At 40.3% G+C, this 25222-nt stretch overlaps 1 protein-coding gene across 12 annotated transcripts in view; it reads left to right on the forward strand.

Annotated features, from left to right (window-relative positions):
* TTC17 (tetratricopeptide repeat domain 17) overlaps window positions 1-25222 on the forward strand; it is an 88944-nt gene that overhangs the window by 44697 nt on the left and 19025 nt on the right. For all 12 annotated transcript variants that reach the window (XM_007061269.4, XM_037900080.2, XM_037900081.2 and 9 more), the window contains one exon: window positions 24545-24718. In XM_007061269.4, the coding sequence (XP_007061331.3) occupies window positions 24545-24718 (174 nt within the window). The remainder of the gene's footprint in view (window positions 1-24544; window positions 24719-25222) is intronic.

Genomic DNA, 25222 nt, shown 5'->3' on the forward strand with positions numbered 1-25222 from the left:
CATTTCATTATTTGGTGTGCAAAACAAAAAACCTCTTCGTTTGGCCTTTATAAATATATTTTAGTAGGTGGTATTACCACTCAAGTGTTAGGCTTCTCATTTACCTCCATTCCAAAATCCTCTTTCCTGAAGCTGACTTGGAAGGAGCTCTTAATTCTGGGCTACCATCCCTAAAGTCTGTTAAAGAAGTCATTTCCCTAATGGTGTGTCAATTCGAAATGTTTTCCCTTGCAGTTTTCCCAGCCAGGATGGAACTTTACTGCAGCCTTTTGTGGGGCTTATAAAAATCTTCCTCTGTCTTTTTCAAATGATTTTATTGGGGTTGGTTGTTTACCTGAATCCCTAGAACCTTGTTGGACTGAAACCTGAACAAAAGCCAATTCTATTTTGAAATAGGAGGAGAAAGAGAAGACACCTTTTTAAATTACTCTATTTATTTAACATGACCTGAGAGTCTCATGAACAGTGGCTCTGTCTGAAACTGCCTGTGCTTCTACAAGAGTTTTTCAGTCTCGCATTTCCTTGTACGTGCACCTTCTTGATCTCATCGTCCCCACATTTAAAAGTGTTCTCCAACAAATGTTAATTGCTGCTGTTAGCATGGTTTCCCTAACCAGGGCTTTTATTTTCTGTTCATGTTATAACATTGGGTTGTAGACCACTTTAGGAGACTTACGTGGTTCTCAGGGGGGGGAGGGCTGGGGACCTCTGCCCACACTGCTTGCGAAAACTATGCAGACAGTATGGCTTTTGCTAATGTGAGCATCTGTTAACAGCGCAGGAATGTTTAACTGGTGAGGTCCTTTAGGGAACCTGTAAGGCTTATATTCAAAAGGGAAGCTGAACATTTAACAGGTATATTAACTTCACTAATGCCAGAAATCAAGTTTCTAGGTGTCTTGCCATATATTTGTACTGTTCCCCTTTTTTTGTGCCTCTTCGTGTCATGCTGCTCCTTTGTATTATAGACATTAGAGATGGGAAAGACCATCCAGGTTATCTTATGCATCATTGGCTAATGCAGAACAATTAGAAGTATGAAATTGACACATGGTGTAAATGTCTTTGTTTTATCGAAATGTTTAAAATAAACTTACCAGTGTATTCAACCTTGATATTGATGAGTTTTCTGGTTTAAAACATGGGTTTAAACCAAAATCTAAAATCTTAAGAATGCAAAACTGGAAAAACAGACTTGTTTGTCTTTCATTTAGGGGAGGGAGAAGAAAGACGGTTCCAGGATGCTGAGAATGGTTTGGGAATTTTTATTCATTGCACATTTAGGCTACATCTACACTACAGGCTGGGGGTGTGATTCCCATCTCATGTACACATACTCATGCTAGCTTGGGGAGAGCTAACATGAGTATAAATAGTAGAGTAGCCTCACGAGTACAGGCGGCATCCATGCTGAGTAGGCACACATGAGTTTGTACTCAGCATGTCTAAGCTGTGCTGCTGCTGCCCATGCTACCATGGCTACACTGTTTATAACTCATGCTAGCTCTCATTGAGTATGTATGCAAGCTGGAAATTGCACCCCTATACCATGGTGTAGCTGTAGCCTCAGATGGACTGAAAAGGAAAATATACAGCGGTTTCTGGAAAGTGAAGGCCAAGACGGTCTGAGACCATCTTAAGCGTGTACATACTGAGAGTGCACAGACAAATTGAGGTTTGCACACAGACACCTACATATGTGCACATGTGTTTTGGGTTGTTCCTGCCTATCTCAGGCCTGCACACAAGTGTTTGCACAACTTTGAAGAAATCACCATTTTTAGTGGTCAGATTTTAATTTCAATTCTAGCTTTTTGATGATACAGATTTATTGTGAGGTTTAGTTAAGAATACAATTAGTGTGGGACAGGCACATATATCCCATGATTTAATTGCTGTTTAGTATTATACCATCTTATGAAATACAGTGAGCCATAAACTGCATAACCAAAAGGACGAACACTGCATTGCAAATATGTAAAACAACCCACAGTGTTCTAATCTAAAATCTGTTACGTCTTCGGTATTTATGGAAACATATGAGAAGTACACAAGTAACTTGCTGAGAAATACATGAGTAATTTACTATGAGATGTACTTGCTGCCGCTACTGCTGGCTTCATAGTAAATTGAAACACACCCTCCTTGATCAGATGCGCACTGCATACCTATGTGCTACTTACTGAATCATACATTTTAGAAATGGGAAAAGGCCAGTCCTTCCACTGCCAATGCGGCACATTTTCAAGCATATGTTTGAATAATTTCAGCAGTGGGGATTCTGTTTGCCTTGGAGCACTCTTCCAGAGCCTAAATAAATTATTGCTAAAAATAGTCTCCTGATGTTCATGATGTTTTTTTCCCCTTTTTCAGCTTTGTCTCATTGTTTACACACACACACACACACACACACACACACACACACCCACGCCCACCTGGAGGGTCAACCAGCATAGTTTTCACACACACCCACTCCTTAATTTTGAAGCCCTTCACATATGTTGCCAGATATAAGAGCAGTCTTGCAGCATGTGCTATGCTTAAAACTCAGTACCTGTGAATTAAACTTTTAAATAATGCTTATCAAAGGTCGGGGATTATACAAAAGAACACTAGCAAAGTTTTCTGTGCTTCAGTTTACAGGAACGTGTGCAAGTTGTATTATCCTTGTGCTCTGCCTGTCTGCTACGTTAGTGTGAATTGGGACAGGTAGCAAGGCACACAAGGTATTGAATTCTAGTTTGCTTTGATTCTGTGCATGCTTACAAGAAAGGAGCAAATGGGCTTGGGAGGAATTTGGGAAGCAGCATGGTGTAATGGTGTGAGCATGGGATTAGGAAATACACATTGCTGAACTGTAGTCGTGGCTCTTGCACAGACTATTTCTGAGGCTCATGTATCTTTTTTTCTGTTTTGGTTTCCATCTGTAAAATGAGGGTAACCCATCCTACCTCTCAGGAATGTTGAGACACTATATTAAAGTTTATATAGAAGTTTTGAAGGTGTGTTGTAGGAATGCTAAATTTTTATTGGATGCTCATTACTGCTAGATTACCCACCCCACCTGAAAACAACCACCATCTGAGTAGCAGGCTTTGTTTTCCTGCCATCTTTGTTTTGCGGGGAGCTGACTGGCATGTTGGAATCAGGGCACTTAGTGTCTGAAGCAGGTTAAATTTAATAGTCCCACTCTATCTCATTTTTATGTTTTAGTTTCCACCTTCCAGATCTAGGGCACTAACCCAGTACTGTTGAGGTTGGGTTATAAACACTGCAGGGGATTGGGGCAAATCAACAAAACAGTTTTCATTGTTTTTATCACAAATGATTGATAAAAACCTAACCTTCCATGTCCCTATAAATATGCACAGTATGATATTAAACTGTTTTACTTTCAGGTTTCTAGACAGGCAATGTCACTGCAGGAAATGTGTTTCTGTCAACAGGTGAAAATTGTGGACTCTTGTTGTTGATGATTAGAGTCTTTAGGGACTGTCATTCTAGCATCTGAGTGCACTTTACGTAATTTAGACCAACAGAAACACTTCCCACATTCCAAGGAAATTGGGGGAATACCAACCAAGAGACTAACTGCCAAGGGTCCTACCTATACTGGCCCTTAATGGAAAGTGATGTGGGAGCTCAGGAGATGTTTAATTACTTGGTGATCGGTTATTAGAAGACTGACATGTCAAGTATTTCATATACATATTAAACATAATTGGAAGGACAGGTGGCACAACAGCTGTTTAAAGTAGTCTTAAAGGGTGTGCAAGTAACAGGATCAAAGAAATTGACATAAAGGAGTTAAAATGCAAACAGGAAACATTGGTCAACTCCACAGCATCCCAAAAGCTACTCAGGAGTTAGCCAGTCCTGTCAGCTATATTCTGCTTGTCCTGCTACTGCAGCAAGCCGCAGATGTTCCGTCTGATAATGAAAGGAACTCTGTCCTGGATGTTACACATTTTTTTTAATCCCTGAGCAGCGGGGAGAGGTTAAAAACCTCATTTTAACATAAGAAGCTTCCTCTTTGAAAATTCTTTAACCCTTTTGGAAAGCAGTTGTCCTTACATTGCATAATGCCATAATCTGAACACTCAGATATTGGGGAAAGCTGCTTGCCATAGTATTAGAGTAACTTTGAACTGTACTGGAGATTACAGTTGGATCAGTTCTAAGGTGACTGCTGAAAAGAGGCAGCTGCTGTAGTATGGGAGCTTCCCATGCCCTGTGCTCAAAAAAGCTGCTTTATTGCATATAATGCTAAACTATAGGCAGGCAAAACCCCTTTTATTTTTAAACAAAATATTATTGTCTCTGTGAATAATTGCACCCCTCTTTCTAATTATTTCCATTTGTATGATCTCCTGGCCTCAAGTTGTGTTGTCATTTTAAAAAGCAACCCGTTTTAAAAGAAGATTGAAGCAACCCTCTAGTAGTATATAGACTGCATACATTTTCTTCCATTTTGAAATCATCAGTTGTTTTAATGTTTTAGACTTTCCAGTGTCTTTTTGGTCTCAAATTGTCTGACTTATACACCAGGTGGATGTGCTATTATTAAATATTTAGCCTTTTTACTAGTTACAAAGTACAGGTGATGTTTGCTGTAAGCCTTTCAGCATACACTATGTTCATACCATCATGTACTATGAATGCAAATTTTTTTTGCATGTAGGTGCCTGTTTTCCTAGGTAATATGCATTTCATCACATTCTGTGTGATGTTATGATGTGCATATTTTGCAACACAGGTTATGTATTGAACAGCAGTTGTACACTTTTATTTTTAAGAAGATGCTTTGGTTTTGGTGCCCTCTTGTGGTCTGAATATCCTACACCATAGGAAGTCAAAAGTTTAGATTCCTTCATCCACCTCCTTTTAAAATAAAGCAGGGGGGAAAGTATCTGCTCCCTTTTTAAAAAAAAAAAAAAAAGTGCATTTTCTTTTGTTCTTTCTTTGCCTTTTCAAAGTGTAGACACTTGGGGTGCTTAGACCATAAACCAAGTGACACTGGCTTCAAAGGAGAAACCTGAGTCTCAACATAACTTTTAGATAGGCACTATTCAAGCATCAGATGCCCATTTGGTTGGGGAGATAGGATAAAGAACTGAGAGATTAAATTACTTGCCTAAATTAATATTATAAGTCAGTAGCAGACTCATGAGTGGAACCCAGGAGTCGAACTCCCAGCAGCAGGCTGCAACCACTAGACTCTACTCCTAGTTCTGTAGAGTAATATTTCATCCACACAAACTCAAAGCAAAAAGACTTTCAAGTGCTATACACTTCAAATAAAACTATGGTATATTTATTACCTTTGCAACTAATTATGAAACATTTTTTGTGTTATCACCTATGGAAATATTTCATATGAAAATAATTAAATTAATAAATATGTGCAAGCACCTCTGTCCTTTACTTACCTAGGATTGGACCCTGGGATAGTCTATAGAGCATGATTAGCCTTGCAGTTCTAAATGGAAAGCTGCTAAAGGTATCCTTTCCACAAAGTTTGTCTTGGATATAGTCCGTAGACATTTGTGCTTATTGTATTGGCATCAACTGAGGTTTCCCTTGCTCAGGCTGCTTTAACTTGCTTTTTCTTCAAGACATTCTCATCTTTATCTAGAGGTGTCTGGTTCTGGTATTTTTTTTAAGCCAAACTCAGAATCTAATTTTGTTGTAGAGTTTTTTGTTCCAACTAGGAACTCATAAAGTTTAAGGCCAGAATGGGCCATCATGATCATCTGGTCTGACCTCCAGCACATTACAGGGCACAGAATCTCACGCATGCACTCCTGTAATAGAACTATAACTTCTGACCGAGTTACTGAAGTCCTCAGATTATGATTTGAAGACTTCAGGTTACAGAGAACCCATCATTTACACTAGTTAAAAGCTGCAAGTGAAACAAACATTGTCTAGGTTAGATTCTCAAGTGAGTATCTTCATCCAAATAAACTTTATCCTATTTCTTAATGACTCCCTCCCTTATCCGCTGAATGGAGGATGCTTGATCTCTTCTGAGTTTTTAGTATTTAGAGGTCATTGTTAGTATGTCCCTTGAATTCTGCATGCATTAGAGGGAGTAAGTTAGCCTGTTACATTCATTTCTTGCCCCCTACTGTGCGATTAGGTTTAACATCAATCAGGTCTTGAAAGTTACTGTGGATTAAGGTAGGGTGTGAATTTAAAGCACAGTAGCTGTTCCTTATCAACTCCATGTCTGGACATTCTCATTCCAAAAACAGAGTGCCTTGTTCCTTTTCATTTAACCCACTTTTTTGTTCTGGTATAAAAATGTTTCCATGTGGATTTGCTCTGGAACTTTGTGTAGACAAGCCCTCAGTTACTTCTATAGCAAGATAAACTCTCTGAAGCAAGGGTAGTTGGGGAGAGGGAATTACATTAGGATTTGTCTTGGAGATTTTGTTTGTAACAGAAATTAAGAAACTCTAAATATCTACTGATGGCTACCTTTGTGTTTCAAAGGCTTTGACAAGTATATATGTATTCTGTTGGCAAACAACTAAATAATGGCAATATTTTCCCTGTGAGTTGAATTTTTTTTTCTTACTGCTGACCCTGGGATCTGAAAGTCAAGCTGGATTCTTTCTGCCCCGAGCATTTTCAGCAACAGAGACCTTGCAATTGCATTTCAGTTAACGGATCTGTTGCTTTGCAGATAGAATCAAGTCACCTTCTCTAAACTGCATTGGCTCTGCAATGCCATCAAGAGTGGTTCAAACTTACTCTAGTCAGTAAAGTGAACAAATATGCCTGATTCAATACACAGAGCAGATCTGTTGAATAAGAGTGGTACTTATTCCAGTTGTTTTCTCTTTAGAGGTAGACCCAGCAGTGATAGATGTCTAAAGTTTTTTGCAAATCCAAGGGAACTTATTCTGGTAGGGTCTATAGAAGTCTTTTAATTGAAAATATGGTCTTCTGGTCTTTCACTGATCCTCTGGTTCCAAGCTGCAGTCTCACCAGTCCCAAGGAGGGAGGTAACAGTTCCCTCCTCCCTTGCAGCTTCTTTCAATAATCATTCAAACCAAGAATTAATCATTTAAGAACCAAAATCTGCTTTGGTTCAGTTCCACATTCTAAGTAGCTAATCCACTGGATGTGTCTTCACCACATATAACTAGGAGACAGTTTTTTGTCAGAGAATTACTCTAGAAAACAAGATTCCTGCCTTTGTTGCCTTAATGTAGACTTTCCGGTACTCGCAGGACAAATTTGTGCCAGGGATGGCTGCTTGAATGAAGTCCTTCCCTGCAGACTTTCTTACTTGTCTAGTGGCTCTTTTTTGCAATAGATGTAAGCCAAGGTACAGTAGTTTCCAAACTTGCTTGCTCCCAGGGAAAGTGAAAAGAGATGCTAAGATTCTTCACAATAATTCCCTGTAACTTTTTTTTTTTTCCAAAATAAAGCCAATTTTAGTATTTCCCTATCCATGTATACACCACTTTTAAAAATCCTTTCATGTAGTGCTGGGCACAACACTGAGTTCTTAGCAACCTGACTAATGCAGCAAGGTTCTGCAGGGAGGTATAACAAAGTAGTTGTGGGTCATTTCCAAATTACTATGGTCTCTTGGGGAGCAGTTCATCTCTTTGAGTTTGATACTTTTAGACCAGATTAGACAATGCTGTTCAGAGTAAAGAAGAGGCTAGAAAAGATTGGCTCCACCTCAGGGTGGTCCAGAGCAGATCTGAGTTGTCTAGAGTCCAATTGGAATAGGGATATCTGCATCTATCATGAGGGGCCCAAACATGTCCTCATTAGCAACTTGCCAGGATCCTGAAGGTTGTACCTGTTTTGCTTAAGCTGGAGATCTTTTTAACCTTAGAGCGTGGCTTGTGGAGATTGAAGGGCCTACCACGCAATGCTTTATATTCAGGTTGTATCAGATCAGTATGCGGTGCTTTGAGCAATTGAGATGATGCAATGCATGCTGGCAGTGGCATCGGTAGTACTAGTATCACTGGGATATATAACCCTACTCAAGGGGAAGTTTTGAGCCCAGGCCTTGTCTAACTCCATAACCATTTTTGACCCATGAGATAGACTTTGGTTACCCATGCTTTATCTGTTTTATTGGCTTGTTTTTCTTTTGCCTGATCCCGATCCTTGTTGTCTGTCTTGCACTGTTTTGAATGCCCTCAAAAGCTCTAAAACTATAACCTAGTGTAGCTACCAGTGACTGTGGAACTAGGACAATTGCAAGCTTCCCTCTGGAAGGAAACGGATGTTCCTTGGGCCAGTATTTACCGGGGGAGAGGGGGCAGTGTGGTCTTTCCAAGCATCCCACTACAAAATCCCTATCCTAGCTGTAGGATGGAGCTTGGTACTGTTTTAACAATGGAGAAGAAATCCTCAATACTGGAGCCTAGAATAGTATGTCACTGGCAGTACATCAGCCTTATTTTGCTTTTACATGCTGTTCTTGTCAGCCTTCACTTACTGCAGGGATTCCTTGGCTGGGCTCTTGAGGAAGTTAATCCTACTTCCTGTTCACTGTGCACTCGGGCACAGGACATTGAGCTCAGTCAATTTCCCCTGCCTTTATTTGAGAGCAACGAGTCTTTCCTCCTTCATAGCCTTGTGTGAAAGGTGACCCATGTTGTCAGGCAAAATGCTGAACGTGTGAGCTCTCATAGGCTGATAATGAGCATGCCTACCTGACCAACTGAGCCATACCTGTTCTTGTGTTATTCCACATACGTAGTGCCTCTGAACCTTGTGGTCTGTAGCCCAGAGGGAGACATTTATTTTCAGTGGCTCATGTCCCTCACTGTATTGCTTCTCTGGGCTGCCTCCTCTTAAATTCTTCCTCTGGCCAGGGATTCTTGCTTACTTAACAGCTAGAACCATGTCCTCCAGTCATATGGCAGTGAGTAAAAATGGGCCAAATTGCTAAATCTAAGGACAAAATATTGAAGGTAAAGACCTGTAGAATGAAAAGCAAATGAGAGAACAAATCTTCCACAGCTGCTTCAGTAATTTTACAAAAGCCTGAATTTCTTACTTTTTTTTTTTAAATTAACCAGTGTGATATAAAATTGGTCGCATAATAGAAACTTTAAAGACATTCATAGTTTTGCTCCAAATTTGGCCTATATTTAAAAATTCTAACCTGGTAGGAAATGTCCCATTGACTCACCATTTTTCACTATAGTGACTTAGAAACTTTAAGACAAATTAGTGCAGGTAGTGTTTTTGTTTGTTTTTATTATTGGTTTCTGCAAAAACAAAACGTGAACTCCTCAGCCCTTGATGCCAGCCAGCAAGCAGTGTTCTCAAATTATCTCAGCAGTGATACTGTGTAAACCAAAAACCAAAACTGGTAATTTTGGCTCATTTAGGAACAAAACAGGGAGCATCCAATGAGACTGAGGCAACAAATGTAAAAAGGATAGAAGAAAACACTTTTTTATACACTGCATTATTAATCTATGTATCTTGATGGCCCAATATATCTTTGAAGCCAAGAGCTCACTGGGATTGGAAACGGGTTTAAACAGTTATATAGACAATGAGAAAGTCCACAGTTACATTAGATATGGCTGGAAAAAATATATAGGATATAAATTCTTGTCCTTTAGACCATAAGCCAACTGCTAATTGCCTAGAATTAGCAAGAAATTTCCCCTCTGGGTAAGTTATTACATAATTGCCCATGAAGGTGTTCTTGCATCTTTCTCTGCAGCATCTAGTACTGGCCAGCGTGAGAGACCTGACGTGAGACTTAGGTAGACTGATCTGGTCTGATCAAAAATGGCTATTCCCACATTTCTAATAAATGTGTGTCAAATGAGTAAGAAGAGAATACATATTATAGAAAAAAGAAATATGTTGTTCTGTATTTCTTTTAGATTCTGCAAGCAAAGGAGTGGTGGGCTAGGACAGAGGGCATGTGTTCTTCAGGAAGTACTACTGATGCTTGAGTAGGTGGCACTCCTGCCTCTGCATCAGCAAATAGCCCAGTGCTCCAGTACTGTGCTGCTAAACATGTTCTCCTCGAACAGAAACCAAGATCTTGACTGAAGTGTCCAGTAAAGATCCCATCATGCTTTTTGCAAGAGTAGAGAAATTAACTAGTTCTGGCCAAATTTAGCTTATTTTTTGCCCTAAATTCCCCTAGCAATTTTAGCTAACTATGGTATTCTTTGCTTCCTGGACTAAAACTGTTGGGTGCCATTGCTGAGTATTGTTAAACAGCTGTTGCATTCCAGCCCAGAAGTTGTTGCCTTTTTATGTTGAGGTAAATTAATCTCAGTTTAGAAAATGGATTCACTTTTCTCTAAATTTAGAATGCCATAGGGCTGCATAGTCCTTTACAAGCAATTAGGCTGTGGGATGAAATTTACTGTGTAAGGAGCACATGATGTGGTGTAAGTTTAATTAACATGAGTTTTGGATGGCTGCATTACTCATGAGTGAATTATGCAGGTGCCTATCCCATACAGGTTAATTAAATCTATCATTGTTTTGGACCTGAATATTACTCATGCAATAAAAATTAATGTCGTTTGGTAAAGGATAAGAAGTACCACATGTAGAGGAACATAAGGAAACACTTGTGGCAGATTATTGTTAAAAATATTAGATGTCTGAAGTCTGGGGATGGTGGGAGTGTTAGAAGCAGTTGCCACAGAGAATTCATGGGCAGAGTGCGCATGAGACAATCAAAGTTAATGCAGTTCGTTACATGACTTTGCAATGTGGATCTTACCACATCATGTGGTATAAGTAACTCTACCAATATTATTTTTTATAGTTAGGTAAGTGGCTTTTAGCACCATTAGTTGAACTGATTATCAAACATAGTGCTTGATCCTGCAGTGCCCTTACATGTGAGTAGTCTAACTCATATGAGTAGTCCCGTTCGAGCAGACAGGGATTATAGGATTTGACCCAACAGATAGATAAGTTTACAGGACAGGGAATATGTCTGTCTAGCACGAGACAAAAAAACCTAGAACAGTGGCCCAGTAGAGTGAGGTTGGGGGAATTTGTGCTAAGGAGGTGGGGTTTCAAAGAGGATTGGGTGTGGGCTGGTCAGTTGTGATGTTTGTTAGTCTCAGGACTTGTCTAAACATAAATGTAACCACTTTAACTATACCAGTATAATTAAATCAGCACAACCTCTAGTGGGGGTGTGACACTCTATGGAATCTGGGGGACACTCTGGGATATTATGAATACCAATGTTGTAAAATTGCAATGAGTTATGCCAGATATGCCAGGTAAGATATCTGTGAAAACATTATAATTTGCCAAATGTGGTGATCTTGTTTATACGTTTGTATCACCGTTGCATTATGGGTTATAGATCTGTATGTCTGTGTTTCAAAAATTGTGCTATGCTTCTGGGTGACACCCCCAGACAGTTTGGCATCAGTGCTGCCTACCCTGCTTGATGGCCCATCGAGAGCCATCAACTATACAATCGACCCATTGAGAGAAGGCAGAGGATACACCTTATGACTCAGCAAGGCATGCATGGACATGCACGGCTTCCAAGCCATGTGCTAAGCAACTTGTGTCGGAAACAAAGGAAGCACAGGCTGCATGGCACAAGACTATAATAAAAGGAAGCTGCATCTTCTCCATTTTGTCTTCAATCCTGCTTCTTACCTCTGGAGGAACTTTACTACAAACGGAAGCTCTGAGCAAAGGACTGAATGATCCATCCAAGCTGTGGATGTGTTCCAGAGGGACCTTTAAGTCAGCAAACTCACCAATACTGCTAGGAACCTGATATATGGACTTTGAAGTCTTTGTACGTATGTGATTGTTTTACCATTTAACATCTCTCTTCTTGTTCTTTCCTTTTTCTTTATAATAAACCTTTAGTTTTAGACACTAAAGGATTGGCTGGCAGTGTGATATTTTGGGTAAGATCCAAACCTATACTGACCTGGTGACATGGCCAACGCTTTGGGGTCAGAAGAACATTTTTGTAAATGTGAGCAGAGTTTAAAATAACTTCTCACTGTACTGGACCTAGGTGCTGATTGGGAGCCAGAAAATGGGAATGCAATAAAGAGGGCTGTGTGATTTCTTTTTTGCTTCTTGATAACCAGTGTGGGGGATGAGAAGTACAGTTTGTGACTGGTTGAGGAGAATAACTTCAGTGTTACCTACCAGGCTTGGAAGTATCTGCTCTCCCTTTTGCAGCCTTCCCTGACCTTGGCATTTCCAGTGAGGCCTGCCCGAGCACCATGGGTCGCATTGGTGTAGTCGGCAGGATTCACAGAACCAGGTCGTTTGGTTTTGGATCAGAACCCCATGCTATTCCAAATTTGAAATTTTAAAACTAAGTGTATCAAAGGTTAAGGTTAATCACAATGAGTGATCCACAATCAAAACGGCAAACCCTGAAAGAGGGACAGCGTCCTCAACATAAGAAAGAAATGGCAGAACTTCAGATGCAAGAGTAGCAAGCCTTGGCCCAGCTGGAAAAAGAAGCTGAGGAAAGAATCAAGCAAGCTGGAGAGAGAGAAACAGAATCTCACAAGAGGTGACTGGAGCTGCTGCAAGCTGAGACCAAAGTTGCCAAACTTAAACTCCAAATCAAAATAATGAAAGAACAGCAGGAACTGTGCTATCCTGGAAGCCCAGCTCCTCTCTACAGCAATGATGGAGATAGTCTGTTCAGTTTATATGAACGTTGGTATGTTGTTTAATAATGTGGTAACTATGTTTAATCAGGGTAATGTCATAACCCAGTCCCAGAAAAAGTATGAATGTGAATCCTCTGTATTGTCTGTGAAGGTGGCGGGGGTGTGTGGGTGTGTTTGACTCTCTAAGCAGTGGCGTGTTTAACCAGGTATGCTGTAACAAGGAAGAGGGTGTCTCTAGCCTTGGGACTGTGGAAAATAGCTGTTTGTCCAGTCAGAAAAGCAGTTTATATGGTGAAGAAATTTCTGAATGTCTAATATCTCAGCAGTGAATCTGGAATTAGATGAAGTGCAGAAAGAAGCTCAGGGAAACATTTCTTTAGAGCAAATCAAAGTTGATGGTCAGTTTGAAGCCCTAACGAAAGGGCAGATTTCTGGTGGGTGATGGATTGCTGGCAAGTGAAGTTTTATGAAAGTGAGCCTGACCCAAGTAAAGGTGATGTGCTTAAAGTAGCTCAGTGTGATGAGCCACTGTTTGTGGAAAGCAACGGTTTATCTGTTGAAGGGAAAACTGTTTTCAATTATTTGCCTGTTAAAAATAGCAATGGGCCTAATGAAGGCGAATGTACCTCCAGTCCTTTGTCTGTGGAGCAGACAGATGGTGCCTTTCAGCCTATGGTTGAGGATATTTCAGTTGTCACAGAGGTGATTCTGTGTATCTGCTCTCCCTTTTGCAGCCTGCCCTGACCTTGGCATTTCCGGTGAGGGCTGCTCCAGGCACTACGGGTCACAGGGGGTAAAAAGGTGCTTATACCCATATAACTTACTCATGTACAGGAAGGAGAAAAAGCTATACCAGTATAACGGCACTTGTATTCTAGTACAGCTATTTTGGTTCTTAAAAAAAAAAAAAAAAATCACACCCCTGGCCGAAATAGTTATACCCATACAAAATGTGTGTGTAGATCAGGCCTGACTCTTCTATAAAAAGTGAGAGCAAGTAATTCTGGGTAGACTTATTTTTAATTTGAACTTAGTGGATCTCTGTTGCCTTGATTTGTAGTAGTGACAGGGAGAACCCACCCCTGATCAAAAGTTGACATCAGACCCCCTTCAGGAAGTTCACTGCTGCCAACCAATGATGGGGTCTGTCTCACAAGTGAGCTGAATGGTCTATTGTGTGATTATGAACTGACATAGCCATGTGGAGAGAAAAGTAATAGTGGTTTTAAATTGTAAATACTTTTATTTAGCAAATGCAGGACCAAGTGCATAGGAGAACTCACTGAGGACGAGCCATCAGCATTCTGAACTTGTGTGTGTGTGTGTGTGTGTCTCTGTCTCTCTCTCTCTCCCCCCCCCCCCTTTCTCCAAAGGAAGTCGAGTAATTTTTGATTCAGTAATTGAAATTCAGACCACAATGCTGCTTAACCTGCTGCTCTATATGTAGCAGTGGAGCACTCTGAGAGAGGCATTGCTAATCTCATTTTCTAGTCTCTTATCTGCTGACGGGGATGGAGAGTTAAATTTAGATACCTTCTTCCATGTTTGGGCCCCGTTCCCAGACAGCTCTGAGAGCACACTGTGGCTTCTGTACCCGCGTCATAAAGAACGAGCTTCTGTTGTAGCCAGTGACGATCAAGGAGAAGAAACGGAGGGTGTGCGGTGATTTAATATAGCTAGGTCCCCTCTTGCCCTTCATTCCCCCCCTTAATTATTAAAGAGGATATTTTTAAAGGGTTTGCTACACTGTTTGTAAAGCAGCCCAATGGATTCTCCAAGGGTATGTTGTCTTGGTGTGTGTCCCTTCCAAACCACACAGCATACAAATTTAAACAGGCAGATCTTCCTCTTCAATTTTTCTTTTCATGTTTTATTTATTGTAGGTTTATATTTCATAAGGGCAATTTGTGGCGCTGTGCTCATCAGGGATAGGTCCATTATGCAATGGTAAGGTATTACCATCTCTTAACATGAACAAGAAATCTGGTTTTATCAGACAGCATCTCTGTTTAAATAAATAAATAAATAAATAAAAAGCCTTCATCATAAAAAACTGCTGTACTGAGATTAGTGGTTAGTCTTAAAAATAAATCTATAGCTAAGACAATTTTAAATGAATTTTTTGGTTACCCCCCCCCCCCCCGGTTAAAAAAACAAAATATTTTCCTACTATTGAAGACTGATTTACTATGTAATAATCCTCTTAATTGAAAACCTGTTACTGGGATAATGTAATAAAAAGAATGAACTTTACATACTTCATTGTAAAATTAGAATGAGGTGGCTTGCTCTGTTTGCATAAGGCACAACAAGTTGTGATGCCCTCTACACACTGGTGTATGTGGGTGGGATGTTCAGAATCACTCTGTGTTGGCCTAACTTTGCTCACCTGAAACTATTAACTTGACTGGGAGACCAGCACGGAGTGCTTTTGCAAAGCCCAGCCCACGTGACTAAGGACCACTGTCAGGTAACCTAAAGAAGGAGTTTACTACTAATGGCTTAAATTATAACTGACAATTTAAAAAAAATTACTTTTCGCCACTCAGGAGGGTGGTTTATGTTTTGCATTTCACTCTGTTTCTAGTTAGCTCTACTTTCTCACTCATAGGTACTGTTGCAAATACTATTGACTGAAAGCTGCCAACTTTGCAGGGGAGTGTTCACATTTTTTAAAAAAACACCCTGTAAATATGATCAACCTTTCTGTATGAAATAATGAAAAGAGTTGAGATTAAACTAATCTGAATTCTGAGTTCTTCATGGATGTTAGCTCTTTAATAATATTTGAGAGTTCTACAATTGAAGCAGCCATTAGAAATCATAGCCTATGCTTTCAGGAGTACAGTGCACATCCAGTAAATTAGGTCCAAAGCAGGGACCAAGCAGAGAAATGGAGAGCAGGAAAAGAGAGCTATTCAGTTAAATGTTTGCTACTGAGCTGACTTTGCAGTATTCCAATGGAGAAGGAAACCTTATGTCCTTCGCTACCTGAGAATGCTGGATGCCAACTGTAGTCCTCGGCAGCACTGCCTATGATTTTTACTGGCTGCTTGACGCTTTGGAACTTCAAGTATGTTTGCATTATTTATAAGCATTGTGGAATCCAATCTTGCCCTTATTGAAGTCAGTGGCAAAATTTCCACTGGCTTCAGTGGGAGCAGAATCATGCATTGTGGTGGCAAAAAGCCAGTTCAGAGTTTGAAAAATGGGGAGAGAATTGTTGTTTGTTGTGATGCATGTCCTACTGCAGTTTGTTTGTTCCATATTTTACCATAGCCATGTAATCCCAGTGAGTGAGTCAGTACAACAGTAGAGTCTATTATCACTTTATCTTCCTTATTTAATTATTTTAATTTTTTTTACTGACCCACTAAGACACAGCTAGGACAGTATTGGAAAGCCCCATGATCATAGCATCTTTCCTTATCCCATCCCTTCCCTGCTGCTTGTTTCCTTTATTCATTGTAGCTCATCTCAAGACTAGATTACGAGCTCTATAGGGCAGGGGCCCTGTCTTGCACATCTTTGGGTGCTGTAAAATAGCAAACTCTAATCTCCTCAGGATTCTCCGTAGCCATTTCAGGGAGGCTAGGTCATGTCATCAGAAAGAATCCCTGGTGACGCTGTACTCCCAGCTTGTTCAGTAAGCATGTCTCACTTTGTGCTCTGTGCTAACAGAACTCAGGATGGTGAGTGTTTTTTTAATAATAATGTAAATATGTATTCCTCTATAAAGAAACAATAGGCAACGCAGTGACAAATGGGATGGTGTGGATGCTGCTTGGTGTTTAGAGCCAAATCCCAGCTACTGTTCAATGAGCGGGGCTGCACTGAAGTCAGTGGAGCTATGCTGTCTTATGCCATCTGAGGCTCTGGTCATTATCCTCTAGTTTCTGCGAAGACTATTTATTTTTAACTAAGATTGCACGCTATTCAGTTAATTTAGTTAATGCTATCTTATGCTACTAGAGTGTCTTCGCTCCAAAGGGTCTCAGCGTGTTTTGTGACCAAAATGGCATACAAAAGTAAATCACCCATAACTGAAAAGTGGGATGAAAAGTAGCAGCTGTTTAATAGTGCACAAAATTTTAAGAAACTGAATATCATATCCACTTGAAATTGCAGGAAGTATTCTGAGATGCAGAATGTAATCACTCGAATCATAACTGTTGGATTTAACACTGCAACTCTTATAGAAGGTGGAGTGGGAATCTTAATTACTGTAAGAGGTCAAGGCCTTAGTTTTATATCTCACCTGAAAGATGTCACCTCTAGCACCACAACTGCTCCTAACATTATGCTGGGATGTTGCCTCAGTATTGATGTAGAGAGAAGAGTGCCATCGACTGAATCACCCATCCATGGAGATCTCCTTTCCAAGTGCTTGCTGGATCTAAAACCTGGATAATTTGAGACCTGTAAGGATCACCACCCAAGATGGTGGTGTTGGTGGTAGGCTCACTAGTACTAAATTACATTATAAGCTCTCTGAGGCATGAACCGTTTCTTCCATCCTGTTTGTTCTGTAAAGCACCAAACACACTTCTGGGCCTGTAAACACAATAAATGATATGTTGTGTTGAAATTTCAGTTGTATAGTGGATATATCTAAAATCTTCAGTTTTAAATTTTAATTTGTAGACACCCTAGTAGTAAGTGTCTCCTTAAACCTTCCTGGGATCCATGAATTGTCACTAGTTTTTGTGTGAGAATGAGTAATGTACATTATCTCTCTTATTGTTAGCTGGCAATACGATATGTACCTGTGTGGTTCTATATAGGCAATTGGCAGTGAGGTTAAACAGGATGCAGTTTATAGTGTAACATTCCTCAAATACTTACAGTTGGACTTGCCTATCTACCGAGTAGCATTTCCATCTCTGTGAAGCATAGGGGTGTGCTGCTTTGACAGTGAAAGAAACACTTGAGTTATGGAGTAGAACTATACTAAATTCACTGCGAGGTGTACTATATTGTGGAAGTAAACCCAAGTGCACAAGTATGGGATTAATTTTCTTTTATTAGCCCTTCCATCAGTCTGTTATGTACCCTGACACTGACTCACTTGATTGACTTCCTGCTGTGCTGGGGTTGTCTGGTTACACTGCAGTGGTTTTATTTAACAAGGAAACCCTTGTTCTCAAACACCTTAGCTAGGTAAAATAATAAGTCAGGCCCCCAAAAAATCATGGTTTTAAAAATTTATTCAGGTTGCGTTCTTGTTGTTTGACTTGTGGTGATGGTGGAACCTTTATGGGTCATGTTTGCAAGCATTTCTTTGCAGCCGTGAGTGCTAGAAACTTTTTAAATTGTATTTTTTTAATGAAAGCTGAGATTCTTATGTAATCACATGAAACCAGGAGCGGGGACTTAACATGCATCGTGAGATTCAAGATAAAATATTGAAGCTTGGCAACATTGTAATCTGTGAACCAAAAAGCCAAGAATAAAAACACAACATAGACTCCATTCCTATAATTAACTACATGCTTTAAAAATGAAAACCTGCGTATGTTTTCACTTTGATTCTCCTACATTGTTACTAGCCAAAGGCTGCGGGATGCTATATGGGAATCAGGCTGTGAAAATGAGCAATGTGCCATTGCTGTCCATGGCAAATGTAATGCAAGAAGTAAACAGCATTATTGGTGACTAATTTAGATTTTAAGATATCTGAGTTTGAATCATAGAATATCAGGGTTGGAAGGGACCTCAGGAGGTCATCTAGTCCAACCCCCTGCTCAAAGCAGGACTAGTCCCCAACTAAATCATCCCAGCCAGTGCTTTGTCAAGCCTGACCTTAAAAACTTCTCAGGAAGGAGATTCCATCACCTCCCTAGGTAACGCATTCCAGTTTTTCACCACCCTCCTAGTGAAAAAGTTTTTCCTAACATCCAACCTAAACCTCCCCCACTGCAAGTTGAGACCTTTACTCCTCGTTCTGTCATCCACTACCACTGAAAACAGTCTAGATCCATCCTCTTTGGAACCCCCTTTCAGGTAGTTGAAAGCAGCTATCAAATCCCCCCTCATCCTTCTCTTCCGCAAACTAAACAATCCCAGTTCCCTCAGCCTCTCCTTATAAGTCATGTGTTCCAGTCCCCTAATCATTTTTGTTGCCCTCCACTCGACATTTTCCAATTTTTCCATATCTTTCTTGTAGTGTGGGGCCCTAAACTGGACCCAGTACTCCAGATAAGGCCTCACCAATGTCGAATAGAGGGGAATGATCACGTCCCTCGATCTGCTGGCAATGCCCCTACTTATACGTCCCAAAATGCCATTGGCCGCCTTGGCAACAACGGCACGCTGTTGACTCATATCCAGCTTCTCGTCCACTGTAACTCCTAGGTCCTTTTCTGCAGAACTGCTGCTGAGCCATTCGGTCCCTAATCTGTAGCGGTGTATGGGATTCTGCCGTCCTAAGTGCAGGCCTCTGCACTTGTCCTTGTTGAACCTCATCAGATTTCTTTTGGCCCAATCCTCTAATTTGTCTAGGTCCCTCTGTATCCTATCCCGACCCTCCAGTGTATCTACCTCTCCTCCCAGTTTAGTGTCATATGCAAACTTGCTGAGGGTGCAATCCACACCACCCTCCAGATAGTTAAAGAAGATACTGAACAAAACCGGCCCGAGAACTGACCCTTGGGGCACTCCACTTGATACCGGCTGCCAACTAGACATGGAGCCATTGATCACTACCCGTTGAGGCCGACAATCTAGCCAGCTTTCTATCCACCTTATAGTCCATTCATCCAGCCCATACTTCTTTAACTTACTGGCAAGAATACTGTGGGAGACCGTGTCAAAAGCTTTGCTAAAGTCAAGGAACAACACTTCAAGGAATCACTTCATTGCTGTTAGTGTAAAAAGTTTGACTCCATGGTTGAGTCCCTTCTAGACACTCTGCTTCCATGAGACCCACAAGGCATAAGCCAACAGCAATAATTAATGAAAACCTCTGCAATTTCCCAGGCATCCAGTCTTTTCTGCATACAAGTTATTTGGGGCAGGGACTCTCTTTGTGTTTGAGTCTATGCTGTTCACAAAAAAGTTTTTGACTTAACAAATAAGAGATGGATATTTTTCCCCAAATATGATTTTTGTCTTCAAAGAGAAGCCTGGTTACTTGAGTTGCAGTTTAAAAATTTTATTAAGATGATGCTTTTAAAAAGTGAATGGCACAGAGTTGAAGCATAAAAGTTTCTTGTTATCAGGGAATAACATACAGGTTATCAAGGGTGCGAAGTTTGGTTTAGGATCGGATGGCATAAGGAATGCATAGTCTGTAATAAGAAAAGGAGTACTTGTGGCACTTTAGAGACTAACCAATTTATTTGAGCATAAGCTTTCGTGAGCTACAGCTCACTTCATCGGATGCATTCAGTATTCCTGATTGGGGGTAAAAGGTTGACAGGTCAAAGTACAGACATTGAGATATGAAGGTATGTTGTTCATATAATGGCTATGTTCAGGTGTGGAGTATATAATGAGTGGATACGATGATGAGGATGGATTGACCCTCATTTGATGAGATTTAACGTTCAGTGAGATTATGGTTCCAGTTCATATGGTCCAATGGACAAAGTCTCTCAGTCCCTTTCTTGTAGTCGAAGCACGATGTCATTCCGGCTCACACCTCCTGGTACTGTCAGTGGCCGGTGACGTGTTCGATGTAGATGTCCCTGGACCATCGGATGTTGTCTGAGACCATGAGACACCTCATGAGCTATGCATAGCGTCTAATACACATACAACTCTTAGCTCTTCCCAGGATGGGATGATCAGTGCTTGCCCTCTCTCAACTCCTCCTCTTCTCCTGCTCACTACCCTTTTTCTATCACCACACATGCACAAATGTGTATTCCAATTGCTGCTAGAGGCTGAAATCATCCTTCCCCATTTTCCTCTTTGTTGCTGTACTGCTCTTTTCCTTCCTTCCTAGTGCAGTTTATCTCCTTGTGCTAAGTAGAATGGAGGATCTAACGGGTCTTCTCCCTATTGTTTAAAATTTTTATTACAGTAATACCCAGAGGCCCCAGTCAGGATCAGGACTGCATTGTAGTAGGTACTCTACAAACACAAGCACAGTTGCCCCCAAAGTAATTGCAATGTAAAATGGTATAGGGAGTTTCATTGTTTTAATACTTCATATATTTGTTACTAAATGCCACCTATCCCCTTTTGACATAACGGGAAATGTTTAGGAGGGAATAGATGGAGGAGAGGGCCTTACAGATCAATTAAAAGAGGACATTCTAATATCTCTGATCCTATCCCTTTCTTTGTGGTACTCCTGTATGCATTCTGTGCTGCTGCCCTACAAACAGCTTGGCTCATTTAGTGGTGGCCCTGACTTCAGGGTATCCCAGTCAATCAGGTATTCATACTATGGTAATGGGGGCATGTAAGTTCCTAGTTAGATACCTTCTTTCTTTAGCGTATTTGCGTACTGCAGTTCTATTAATTCAAATGAAATGTACCTGTTCTGTTTAGTATTTGAAACCATGCTAGTGTCAACCATGATTACACATGGTGGTTTCTAGCACCATTTATCTGGTGAGTTGAGACTTTCATCTGGAAAAAACATGCCATAACCATGTATTTTATAATATGATACCCTGGGGGCACGGGGTGGGGAATGAGAAGGGAAACTCTTTCCACACTAATAAGGGAAATGGTATAAGCAACAGCCATAATTATTGCTAGCCTAGTGTTCATCATTGGATGCCCACAGCCTATCAATGAATTACGGGGATGGAAGGAAAGTAAACACAGATGTGGCAGTTGACAGTACATCAATGCAATTGATATGCACTCCTACTCACAGGTGACTTTCAGAGTATGTCATTGAGGGTTCTTAATGTGTCCCTGATTTTTCCATTAAATGGACTCACTTTATAGGTAAAGAGTTTCCCCCTAACCCTTCAATTTCTAGCTCTGCAAAGTTAGCATGACTTGAAGAATCAATCTGGGCTTTTTTTCCCCCTTCTCTTACATCAAATCCTATAATAAAGGCCTTGCAGGCCAAATAACGACCTAATGTCACCTATGCAACCTCTTTATCGTCAGTGTAACACAGATGCAACTGACTGGAACTTAGTAAACTATTCTGTTGGTATTGCACAAGGTAGAATAGAATCCCCTGTGTTCAGTCTTAGCTTCATCAGCAGTAGCTCTACACACACAACTCTACTGCTGATAAACTGGGAAACAAGAATACAAGAGAGGTTGGAAATGTTCACCTGGGTTTTGGTCAGGAACTCTTTTTAATCTGTCTGTACAGTGCCTGATGCAATGGAGTTCTGATCTGTGACTGGGGCTCCTAGATCTTATAGTAACACAAATAATTAATAATAAAAGTCTATAGCCCATGAATGGTCACGTGCTTCTGGGCTATGTTACAACCTTTTAGTCCATCCTTCTAACCCCATGTTCTCCAGTTATTCTTCTGGCACCTATCATTGGGGGCAGAGGATTTAAAGTTCTAACTTGAGACTTTTCACCAGCATCAATAACTTGATCCAATCTGCAAAGATTTTTGGCTTCAACTAGTTTCTCTCTTCTCCAGTGATGCCAGGCAACTGGAAGCAGTAATTAAAAAAAATTAGGCCACTTGGCTTTCTATATATAGCAGCACTTCTAATCCCAAGAAACCAGCTCTCTCATGCAGTCTGTTTTTAGCTGTCAGTGTTTGTAAATTAATATTAACGATGCTAGTCTTAAGTAATTCTTTTAAATGTCTTGGTATTTTTCCCTTGCTATTCCCAGTTTTTTTAATTTTAAAATAGTAGTTTGAAAAAAAAAAAACCTGTCTGTACCTCAATCTCTTCTACTTTCTTCTTCTTCATCAGAATGCTAAGTTGACCAAGGTTCCCTCCGCTGAAGGGCATCATATTCTTAGAATGCACCTGACTTGCATCAAAGTCAGTCTGGTGTTGATGTCAGCCAGAAGGACTAATTTCAGCTTTGGGATCCTGTGCACACCATTTCTTATAAATTACATATGAAGCTCTCTGCGTATTGCAGAGATTTAAAAAGATGAAACAAATTAAATATTCATTGAAGGCGTGGAGAGTAGAAGGGGAAAAAGGCAGAGATACAATGACTGGTGAAAGAAGTAAAGTGTGAAAACCAGAAAGAATTTAATTGTATGGCAGATGTTAAAACAGTTCATAACGTTTACTTTTTCCATTTTGTTTCATCATTCACCCATTTCAAAAAATTTAGTTTAGCCAACATCTCAATATACAGCTGAAAGGTAAAGAGAAGTAAATATTTACTGTCACTAAGAGGCTTAAAGATCTAGCGGTTTTTTTGTTTGTTTGTTTGTTTGTTTGTTTGGTGCCTCCCCAGTAAAAATGTGTGAGCTGATTTTTCAGAGGTTCTGATCACCCACAATTCTCACTGGATTTTTTCTACAAAGACAGAGAAATTCTAAAGTTCCAGTATCAAAGAATAAGCTTTGGAGACAGCATGATCTGTTCCATGGTTTTTCAGTCTTAAAATCACAACCATCCTCCCTTTCTCTGTGTGTCTGTCTTTGTCGGAAGGAGATCCTAAAACTGTGTGCAAAAGGTTGAAAACGACTCATCTATTCAGGAGCTTATTACCACACCCATCACTGTGGAATTGGCACACTTTCCATAATGCAGTAAGCAATGTGACTGGCATCTTTGAGGACAGAGTTGGGGACAGAGCCTCAGGACTCCTGCATTTTATTTCCAACTCTGCCACTGATTCACTACTTCATCTCTAAGTATGTTCATCTGGAAACAGAATGCAATAATTCTTACCTCACTCACAGGAGACAAGAAGGAAGGTCCAGTGGTTAGGACACTAGTCTGAAACTGTGAATACCTGGGCTCAGTTCCCTATTCCAATGCAGATTTCCTTTGTCATTTAGTCTCTCTGTGCCTCAGTTCCCCAGCTGTGAAATGGTGATAATAGCACTTCCGTCCCTCACTGGGGTTTTGTGAGGGGTGGGCATTTGATTCCTTACATTGATAAATAAAATATACTAGGTGCTCAGATACTACTGTGATGAGGGTCATATAAGTGCATAAGGTAGGAACATTGAGATTTACTGTTAATTAACACTGATAAAGCATTTGAGATCTGCAGTTGAAATGTACTTCAGAGATTGAAAATGTTACGAGTTTGTGGTTAGATTCTTAAGTGGCTACTCCTTATTTCAGGCTGTTTTTCAGACTCTGTTAAGATTTAATCACATCGCTTGTTTACCCTGAGGTTTTACCTAAGAATGTCAAGAGAGCAGTGTAATCATAATGCAGGATAAATGGATACATTGCTCTGTCTATGCTCATTACTGTCTTTCCTTCTGGGTCTGATTTTTGTGAAATTTCTCCCAGACATTTTGTGTAGTCCTTTTTATGTCTTCAATGGGTTCTGGGCTTCCAAATCTGTATGCCGACACCAAGGAGTTCTGAATTTTGAGTTAAATTTCAATGAATTTATGATTTTAGCTTAGGTTATAATAATATGACTAAATCGCGCTTCAGAAATATACATCCCAGTTAACACCCAGTGTTTTTTTTCCCCAGGTACTAGTTGCTCCAGTAATCTTCCAGGAGAAGAAACTGGGCTACTAATGAAAGAGAAAATCAGAGTAGATTAAGCATCTGAGATCCTTGTATTCTGAACTTTTAGTGGCCTGATCTAGCAAAGTGCTTAGCACTCTGCACTCCCACTAAAATCTCACTGAGTTGAGGATCCTCGGTACCTTGTAGGATAGGCTTATTATGAAGGAGAAGAAGGAAAGGGGTGGAATGTCATTTCTAGAGTGTTGCTTCTGCACCTTAATAATTTAGGGTTTGTATTAGATGTGTCCAGAGGAAGGTGATTTATAATGTGTGTGTCTCTTTCTCTGTTTTTTACAGGCCACTGTCATGAGAGAAACCATGATGGCAGCCATGACAAGCAGAAGTACTTCGATGACCCCCAAGAGTCTGTAATAACAGCTGAGGAAGAAAACTCTGAGGGAGATATAGAAGAAGATCCAGAAGCCTTTGTTCAGAGTTCAACAGGAGACCCTTCCTCCCTGAGACTGGAAAGTAAGTCACCCTTAGAATTTCGGTGCATGCTTGGACAATGAGCCACTTTGTACACTTCAAGCCGAGCTTCCTTTTCGGAAGAGCTGTTTTCCTTCCTATAGATGTGCTCTCCAGTTTTGCTTGCCACAAGGATGAAACGCTTATGACAAGACAGAAGAAAGGCTATTTCTTAATTCAGTTGATTTCTTATATGATCTTTCAAGTCCTTCCCAAACAGCAGACAAATTAAAGGTGCTGCAGCCAAGGCTATGACCGAGTTTCTTTTACCTTTCAAGTGCCCTGTTTCTTTTAGTTTGTGTGGGCAAAAACACAGGCTGTGTACAATACTCTCATTTACTGGAACATGACTTGTTTCTCGAATTGCTGCTCCTCCCAAAGTAAAATAATAATGAAACCTTTAAGACGTTATAAAGTTTTTAAAATAGTGTGTGAAGCATCTTTGACACATTCTGCCTCTTTAATGTGAGTTTTACTAGGGGTGTACTGTATAAGGCCTTAAAGCAA

This window comes from Chelonia mydas, chromosome 6 (genome assembly GCF_015237465.2).
Source record: "Chelonia mydas isolate rCheMyd1 chromosome 6, rCheMyd1.pri.v2, whole genome shotgun sequence".
Lineage (NCBI taxonomy): Eukaryota > Metazoa > Chordata > Testudines > Cheloniidae > Chelonia > Chelonia mydas.